General features: G+C 41.7%; 1 protein-coding gene across 3 annotated transcripts; it reads right to left on the bottom strand.

The window, feature by feature from the left end:
- Window positions 1–449: 449 nt before the first annotated feature.
- Window positions 450–9015, bottom strand: NR4A2 (nuclear receptor subfamily 4 group A member 2). 3 transcript variants are annotated; one of them, XM_044303711.1, is made up of 8 exons: window positions 8889–9015; window positions 7243–7364; window positions 5463–6325; window positions 4127–4256; window positions 2753–2916; window positions 2042–2244; window positions 1675–1853; window positions 450–1571 (listed from the first exon to the last, which is right to left on the bottom strand). In XM_044303711.1, the coding sequence occupies exons 3-8, from the start codon at window positions 6321–6323 to the stop codon at window positions 1315–1317; spliced, it is 1794 nt and encodes a 597-aa protein (XP_044159646.1). In that variant the 5' UTR covers window positions 6324–6325; window positions 7243–7364; window positions 8889–9015; the 3' UTR covers window positions 450–1314. The 3 variants fall into 3 exon arrangements, with proteins under 3 accessions (XP_044159646.1, XP_044159647.1, XP_044159648.1); XM_044303712.1 differs by having other exon boundaries at window positions 2828–2916; XM_044303713.1 differs by having other exon boundaries at window positions 5463–6147.
- Window positions 9016–9344: the final 329 nt, after the last annotated feature.

The following is a 9344-nucleotide window of genomic DNA, read 5'->3' as shown; positions in this document are numbered from 1 at the left end:
TATATTTCCTCTTGTACAACACATCTTCAGAGCTAAATACATCTATCTGCTGAAGAAATACCAGATTTAAACCTCGAATATATATCTCATATCGATTTATCTATCTCATATTTATCTATATCTATATATTATATCTATTTATGTATCTATTTATCTATCTATCATATCTATCTATCTTTCATATCTATTTATCTATCTATCATATCTATCTTTCATATCTATTTCTCTATCTATTTATCTATCTGCCTGTCTTTAGGATCTGTCTTGAACACGACCACCCGCAGTCCATACAATGTGACATAAGAAGAAGCGTACTAGAGCTGAGGTCAGTATTACAAATTTTTACTTTTCAAACAATGAAATAATAATAATAATATATTAACTGACAATTTCTGAGACAATTATAATAATAAAAATAAAAAAAAATCCAAAGTGCTCATCATCGGTCATTTCCAATGGGGCTCTGCACTGATGTCCCTGGAAGAAGAAGAAACTGCTGCTGCATGCAAGTTCAATGTAAGAAGCCTTCTAGACAACTGAGGAGAGGAGAGCCGGGAGGCTGTAGAAATGGTGTATTAACATCAAGAGAACATACAACACGTACAAACAAGGAATGTGCACACATGGCGTCTTCTGTCATCGTTAGGGTGCGGTAAAACCTGTGCCTACTGACAGCTACCAGTCTTTATAAAATCTAGCAGACTACATAGTGTCTGAATACTATTTATATATTATAGACATCACTGGCTGAGCAGCTGCCTATAGGTTTCTTGTCTTTCCGGATCTAGCACTGTAGAAACATGCTTTTACCTTTGTATGCAATTGTTTTATTATTAGTTTTTTTTTATCATATGTTGGTTTTTTTGCAAACACAAATTGTCATAAATAGGCACAAAAATGATTAAAAATAGCTAAACTGTATCTTATACATGTACAAGCCTTATTATTATGATGATTGGTTTTTGTATCCTTCATGCCATCCACTGAACATGTATGTCACAATATATTACAGTTTTCTTATACAACAGAGTCTCTTTTAAGGAGGGGTGGGGTGGGTGGAGGGTTTACTTGGTCACCTTAATACTATGGACTGAGGTCATTGCTAGTGATGGATTATTTTTTAAATCATAATCGTTGATGAACTGCTTTGTCGGTCGATCCTGAAGTGCCCCCTCCCCCCATCCTCTCTGATGGGCAAGACTTGCCACCACTAGTCACTGTTGGCCCCTGGCACACCTAGTGCCTCTGGCTGAGTTCACAAGGTAAAGTCCTCTTGGTCTGGAAATCGATAAAAGTTCACTGAAAAGTCTTGATTTAAAAAGGTAATGTGTCCAAAAAGAGCTTATCGATGATAGCTGGTGGTGGCACCAAGTCCTCCAGTTTTAGGTAGAAGATACGTTGGAGCCCCTGTGTGCAAAGGGTTCTGAGTTCTGGTAGTTTTCCCAAAAGTTTGGACAGGTAGTTGGGACGATTTAAACCCCCATTGTTAAATGTCACATGGTCCTTTAGGCAGTTTACAATTTTGTTCTGAAGTTCTTCTACTCTTTTGGGTTCCTTCAAGCCATGCCTCTCTGCAGAAGATACCACACACACACCATTAGTCATCTCATATACACCAGAATGGATGATATCCCCATAGAATGGGGTAGCCTAAAAACTAAAAAAAATACTCACCTGTCACCATAGCCAGTGCAGCAATACAGGAAAAAGCTGAAATGTCAATGTTCATACTCTGCAAGTTGGAGGAGAAGTCAACGATGGAGTCAATCCATTCCCCAAAGCCACGAACACATTGCAACCTATGGAGAACTGCCCCATTGCAGAAGATGAGCTTGCCCTCAGATGGGTTCGACCTGGAATTCATTAAAGAAGAATTAAAAAAAACTAATTAGTAGCCATGTAATAAATGGCCCTTTAAAAGACTTCTAATTACCGCAGAGCTAATAAAACCCAAATCAATTGACCCTGAAGGAGGAGGAGGAGGAGGGGGGGGGGGGGGGTCGCTTATATAACAATTAAATCTTAATTTGGTGATAATTACCTGTAGGCTAATCTTAAAACAAAGAGTTCTAGGAAAGCTGATTCGAAGAGAAGGTCTTGGTCCTGTTTGTGCAGCTCAGAAAACCCGGGGATTTTTTCAGCCCAACCTCTGATGATCTCCATGGAGCCAGTAAGAAGGTCATAGAATTGTTGTATGTGCTGAGTATCTTCTCCGTTCATTTGGAAGTCTGGGTTTGCTTGAAACTATGAAAAGAGTGACTTTATATTAATATATAATAACTTAATAAATGATCAATCGCATGCAATTAAATTACCAGGGGCTTCAGTGTGAATTACATTCTATCGTGAACCAAGTGAATTAAGTGAAGGCCTGAAGTGAGCCTGCACATTTGTATGGGAAATAAATGTGATGCATTATTATAAATAGTGGATGACTATGATAGGAGATATCAGGTGAGGGGATTTGCTGGCGTCAAGACTGGAGGTTGGAGGCCTCCAGTAAATGTGCAGAAGGGGAATTAGGAAACCATGGAAGGTTCTTCTGGGTTCTTGAGGATATAGATTCTAAGCTGTCTGAGATTATTCCCATTGAAGGGACCAGACTGAACATCAGATGTGGAATTCGTTTCCATACAATTATTTGTAGCAGATTTCTATGGCATGTGGGGTAAAATCACATTAAGGTTGAATTGAAATGGTGTTGAAAAAAAATAGGGGTGACCCCCCAGAGGCTGAGCTCCCTCTCACTTACCCTGGAATAGTCCAGGCTGCTCATAGCCGGGTTGGAATCGACGTGGGCTCTCACTAGGGCACTGATCAAACTCACCGGGGGGCTGGGGGGCGACGGCTCCTGGGGGCTCTTGGGTTTAGATGGTAAGCGACCTCTTCGACCTTTTAGACTGTCTGTGCGAACCACTGGATGTGAATACAAGAGGAGGAGGTTACTTTCCCACACACATTCCTGGGACACAGTGTCCTCTGCCTCATGACAAAGACCCCTTCACTCCGACTGACTGCTGATCATATAGGAACAATGCAGTGACCACTACTACTGGTGCCCAGGACATTCCCTGGCATCAAGTCCTCCCAAAGCCTGGTGCCACCCTGCCCCAACACACAATACACACCTACTGCTAAATACATGGGGCAGTCATACAATGTACATCACAGGGTTACATCTATCTATCTACATATCTACCTCATATCTATCTATCTATCTCATATCTATCTACATATCTATCATCTACCTCATATCTATCTATCTATCTATCTATCTATCTCATATCTATCTACATATATACATATCTACCTCATATCTATCTATCTACCTCATATCTATCTATCTATCTACCTCATATCTATCTACATATCTATCATCTACCTCATATCTATCTATCTCATATCTAACTATCTATCTCATATCTATCTACATATCTATCATCTACCTCATATCTATCTATCTATCTATCTATCTCATATCTATCTACATATCTATCATCTACCTCATATCTATCTATCTCATATCTATCTACATATATACATATCTACCTCATATCTATCTATCTGCCCAAATACGCAATCCTCTAGTTTACTGTGCAATTATTGGGCACGGATATAATCTGTTTTCAATGGATTTAATGTAATTGCTGCAATATACAAATATATATATATATATATATATACTCTGTAATATATATGTTTTCGGACATAAATTAGCACGTGAAATAAATATATATATTAGTATAAATTCACAACAAAATAAACGTTGGAAAGTGTATACCAACAACTACCTAATCATTCTCTCTCTCTCTTTACCTATGTCATATATTTTGGCTGGATCAACATAGTCAGTCTCTCTCTCTCTCATATCTATGTATCTATCTACCATATATCTCTCCTTCATATGTCATGTGTATTTCTGTCACATTCATCACATGGTTGGATCTATCTATTAATCAATCAATCAAATATATATCTTCCTCATATACTTATCATGTCAATTTTTTATATTTGTCACAAGGTTGGATCGATCTATTCTAACTATCGATCGATTTACCTACCTACCTACCTATTTCTATCTCCTAACAGTAAAAGATAATATAAATGGATAAGTTGGACTTTGTACCTTCTTTCACCATCCCAACTGCAAGGCACTTCTGGAAGCGACAGTACTGACACCTATTCCTACGTCGTTTGTCCACCGGACAGTTTTTATTTGCTAAGCATACATATTTGGCGTTTTTCTGCACAGTGCGCTGCAAGGAAGAGAAGAGAGGGGGTCAATCCAGGGGGTCTTCTCTGCCACCTGTATGTGCTGTCTGTGGGGGGACATGGAGGGGCATAGAGAGGGGGTCAATCCAGGGGGTCTTCTCTGCCACCTGTATGTGCTGTCTGTTGAGGACACATGGAGGGGCATAGAGAGGGGGTCAATCCAAGGGGTTTTCTCTGCCTCCTGTATGTGCTGTCTGTGGGGGGACATGGAGGGGCATAGAGAGGGGGTCAATCCAGGGGGTCTTCTCTGCCCCCTGTATGTGCTGTCTGTGGGGGGACATGGAGGGGCATAGAGAGAGGGTGAATCCAGGGGGTCTTCTCTGTCTCATGTATGTGCTGTTTGTGGGGGGAACATGCAGGGGCATAGAGAGAGGGTGAATCCAAGGGGTCTTCTTTGCCACCTGTATGTGCTGTCTGTGTGGGGGACATGCAGGGGCATAGAGAGGGGGTCAATCCAGGGGGTCTTCTCGCCTCATGTATGTGCTGTCTGTGGGGGGGGGGGGGGGGGGGGGCATGGAGGGGCATAGAGAGGGGGTGATGAATCCTGGGGGTCTTCTCTGCCTCATGTATTTGCTGTCTGGGGGGGGGGGGGGGTCATGGAGGGGCATTAACATTCAGCCACAGAGCTGCACTTTCTATTCCAGGAAGACAAGGAGTAAATACGGATCCGTGGCCAGTCATATTATTTACGTCCCTCAGAGACGTCTCTATTTCACAGGATCAGATTATTCAATCAGGACGCTGAAATAAAGAGATCACTTAATTTCACCATAGGGAATTGTGTTCCACTTGGTTAGTTAAGACATGGCTCTCTGTCCTAACCAATTTATATCTGAAGCTGCTAGGAACACCGAAATATTCCACCAAACACAAGCAATGCGCCTGCTGTAATTGTTCCTCTGGTTTTATCTCTTTCTTGAAGTATTTTTTAGATAAAAGATTTCATAAAGATGAAAACTTCTAATTTATCTTAATCCCAAACTACTGCCGCTCACAAGAATATATTGCGAAATGTTTCCAGAGGACTAATCAGAATGAAGAATGAATCATGAATCGTTACAACATTCAGTCACTGATACATTGTTGCGAACTGTGGAGGAACTTCGTGGAGAACATGAGTTTGCTCTGATTGTTTGCACCTTTGAAATGTGTTATCTAACAAAAAACGAACTGGTACAGCTGCTACTAACCTTGAAAAATCCTTTGCATCCTTCACAGGTACGAACTCCATAGTGTTGGCAGGCAGCATTGTCTCCACAAACCGCACAGAGACCCTCGTTGGACGGGGAACCTCTGGATGGCGGTGAAGGAACTTGACTGTCAATGAGTTGGGATGGGTGACCAAGCTGAAGTCCAGGAAAGCCCATGGATGTCTGTTTTCTGATGGGGTTAGGAACTGCAAAAGTCTGTCCGTCCACCAAATGATGGGCTCCTGATGCTTCTGGGTTTATAGACATATGGTGGCCATCAAACCTCATTTGACAACTAGACACTGGTGTCCCAGGTGGAGACTGCTTGAAAGAGAATAAGGAGAGTCTGGAGACAGGACCTTTCCTCTGGTCAATCATGTGGGTGGTGGCCACATAGTTTTGATGGAAGCTGTGAAGGGAGCCAGGGTCATCCCACATTGGACTGTGCTGGACGGGGAAACCTGGGGTGTTTGAAGTTGGGGGTGAAGCCGATTTGTAGTAGACTGAGCCCGAATGTGGCATCATCTCATCGGACTGGGGTGGGAGGTGACTGTGCTGTTGGTAACTGTGCATCTGAATATCTTCAACTTTTATTGAAGACTGTTGGCCAGAGATTGGCATTTGGTACAAGCAAGGTGGCTTGACGTCGTAGCTGGAGTTGTAGTTGTCCATAAATGTACTGAAGCTGGGGAGAGAAGTGGTGGCAGTGATTTCAGTGTTGGTCAGGTCCATGCTAAACTTGACAAACTCTGGAGTTAAGAAATCGGAGCTGTATTCTCCTGAAGAGTGGTAACTGTAGCTCTGGGAAGCTGGGCTGGCTCCTTGAGGCGATGACCCATACTGAGCCTGAACACAGGGCATGGCTGGAAATGAAACAATTATATAGATACCCAAACTGTTCAACTGTGGACTTCTCCAAAGATTGGAGCATTGCTTCATTCACCCCAAACACATCTACAAAATTAATGGAAAACCAAGATATCCCTCCCTCCATACACATTCCCAAAAGAACTGGGGTACCCAAATGCATGCTTGATAGCCGACTACAACCCCATCCTAAGTTGTCGTGCAGACTATTCTGGGATATGTCGTACTACATTAAATAAATTCCTATGTGTTACTATTCTGGGATATGTAGTACTACATAAAATAAGGTCCCACATGTTACTATTCTGGGATATGTAGTACTACCTTAAATAAATAAAGTCCCACATGTTACTATTCTGTGATATGTAGTACTACCTTAAATAAAGTCCCACATGTTACTATTCTGGGATATGTAGTACTACATCAAATAAGGTTCCACATGTTACTATTCTGGTATATGTAGTACTACCTTAAATAAAGTCCGACATTTTACTATTCTGGTATATATAGTACTACATGAAATAAAGTACCATCTGTTACTATTGTGGAATATGTAGTACTACATCAAATAAGGTCCCACATGTTACTATTCTGGGATATGTAGTACTACATGAAATAAAGTACCATCTGTTACTATTCTGGAATATGTAGTACTACATCAAATACATTCCCATCTGTTACTACTCTGGGATATGTAGTACTACAACAAATAAGGGCCCACCTGTTACTTTAATGGTGCAAACTACTTTACAAATCAAATTATTGTAAGGCAACAAGATGCCACGATATGATTTAATGGCAGCTTATTTACTAGTTATCAATTTAATGATTTAACTATTTTAGAATAATAATAATAATTCTATAAAATATGTAACCCCCCCCCCAAACCAGACCCATAATAATCTGAACAAACCTTCAGCCGGGCTGCGGGCTTCGATGTAAGTAAAGGATGACAGTGTTGTAATTCTTGTTAGCAAGATTCTCAAGATATGAAATTGCTCACTAGAGAAGAAGCCAATTTTTCAGCACAAGTCTCTGCAATACAAAGAGTGGGCAGGTTACATATAGAATAAGCAGACAGGACAGTGCACACACAATGCACATAATACACACATCTAGTGCAGAATAACATGTGCTGCCCATGAGTCACTGGTGGAATCCCTCACTCACTAGAAGTCACTGGACTGGGTTGAGCCATTTCACTCTTCATGGAATGTAGACTTTATAAACTAGCAATCAATTACTGACAACTGGGACAGGCAATAGTGACAGGACACAAATCTTACAGTTAGGCCTAGCACCTGTCACAGGCAGTCATCATTCCTGATCACCTACATGGAATATCCCCCCCAAAAATCCCACCCTAGAGATGTCCCTGTGTCTTGACAAGTGTAACCCTCACCACAAGTAGAGAAGAAATGAATGGTGACAATGGCAACTCTCAGCCAGAAGCAGGTGCCACATTGTATCCATATAATATGGGCAAGTGGTGGGACAATTCTACAGACACCGTGTAGATACCCTCAGAGAAGAGAGGAAGGGGCATACATGGCGTATCATAGAGAAACAGCAAGATGTGGTATCAAGGCACCCGGTCCAGGGCCAAATTAATTGGGTTACATCTCCTCCTCCAGCTGATGGCCCCATGTACAGTAACCAGGAGACCAGAGCATCACCGCCCCCCAAGAGCTAACAGGACAGCTACACCCATCATCTCCACAAGCATCAGAGAACCTGACAATGTGGCTGGATAGAAAGATAGATAGGTAGATAGATAGATAGATAGAATGGAAACTATTCTGCTATTTCACTACCACAAAGCACATGGTGGTGATGGATTAGATAGATGGATAGATAGATAGATAGATAGATAGATAGATAGATAGATAGATAAGATTTTGCCTTTAGTAGTAGTATATGTATTATCTAATCTATCTATCTATCTATCTATCTTCACAACTTCCATAGGGCGCATAAAAACCTACATGGTGCAACTTTACTTTTGCTACTCAACACATGATGGTGATAGATGAATGGAGATTAGATAGATAGATAGATAGATAGATAGATAGATAGATAATGAGATAGATACTATATATATATAAGATAGATAAATATGAGATAGATAATAGATAGATAGATAGATAGATAGATAGATAGATAGATAGATAATGAGATAGATAATGAGATAGATACTAGATATATATAAGATAGATAGATAGATAGATAGATACTGTATATATAAGATAGATAGATAGATAGATAGATAGATAGATAGATAGATAGATAGATAGACCAAACATTTCCATCTGCCACTGAACCATCTCTCCTACTACTTTCCTCCAGGCACACAGTACACTCAGGCCCTATGATAAGTGACCAAGTTTTAAATATGGTAAAATAATATAAAGATGCAATAAACAGCAATGCCACATAATACATCCCACTCCTAATACTGCTTGAAGTATAATAACTGGCAGCCATGAAGTAGTGGACACATTGTATGGAAGCATGTGCTACGAGGTCTCGTCCTGTGATGAATGGGGAGCGGGCACTTACCTGGCCCCTCTATGCCTCCAGCTGTGCGGCGCTGCTGCGGCTGTACATCCCGTGCCGTGCGGCGCTGCTGCTGTGGAGGAGACTTGCTGGCGGAGCACTGATCTGTCCGTGCAATGTGCCTTTGTTTATGTGGGCTCAGTATTCCTCTGCTCAACCAGCAGCGGCGTCAGCTGACGTCAGCGCGGGCTGGGCCAATCAGCGGCGCCCCGTCCTGCTCCGTTTGCTGTTGGCCCTGTTCTGGCTTTTGGTAAATTTCCGATGTGACGTCACGCCGCGAGCAGAAGGGTTTAAGGTGGGAGCGAGTTGGGTTCTCACTTTCTGTGGAGCCTTCCTAGTGGGGGCAACCCAAGGAAACTGTGTGTGTGAGTGTGTGTGAGTGTGTAGGTGTACAGTGTGTGACTGCAGCTTCTGCAAAGTGCTCACTGTACACACACCGGTGGTGCACATGTACAACGC

Source organism: Bufo gargarizans, chromosome 8 (genome assembly GCF_014858855.1).
Source record: "Bufo gargarizans isolate SCDJY-AF-19 chromosome 8, ASM1485885v1, whole genome shotgun sequence".
Lineage (NCBI taxonomy): Eukaryota > Metazoa > Chordata > Amphibia > Anura > Bufonidae > Bufo > Bufo gargarizans.
The sequence above is the reverse complement of the archived record's forward strand: the minus strand, read 5'-3'. Positions and strand labels throughout refer to the sequence as shown.

What these genes read in the sequence shown, in the direction of transcription:
- NR4A2 (XM_044303711.1), bottom strand. Translation starts at nt 6,323, where the DNA reads ATGCCCTGTGTTCAGGCTCAGTATGGGTCATCGCCTCAAGGAGCCAGC. An exon ending in GTTTTAAGATTAGCCTACAG is followed by an intron (nt 1,854 to 2,041) that starts GTAATTATCACC and finishes AATGAATTCCAG; the next exon opens with GTCGAACCCATCTGAGGGCA. An exon ending in TGCACTGGCTATGGTGACAG is followed by an intron (nt 1,572 to 1,674) that starts GTGAGTATTTTT and finishes TATCTTCTGCAG; the next exon opens with AGAGGCATGGCTTGAAGGAA.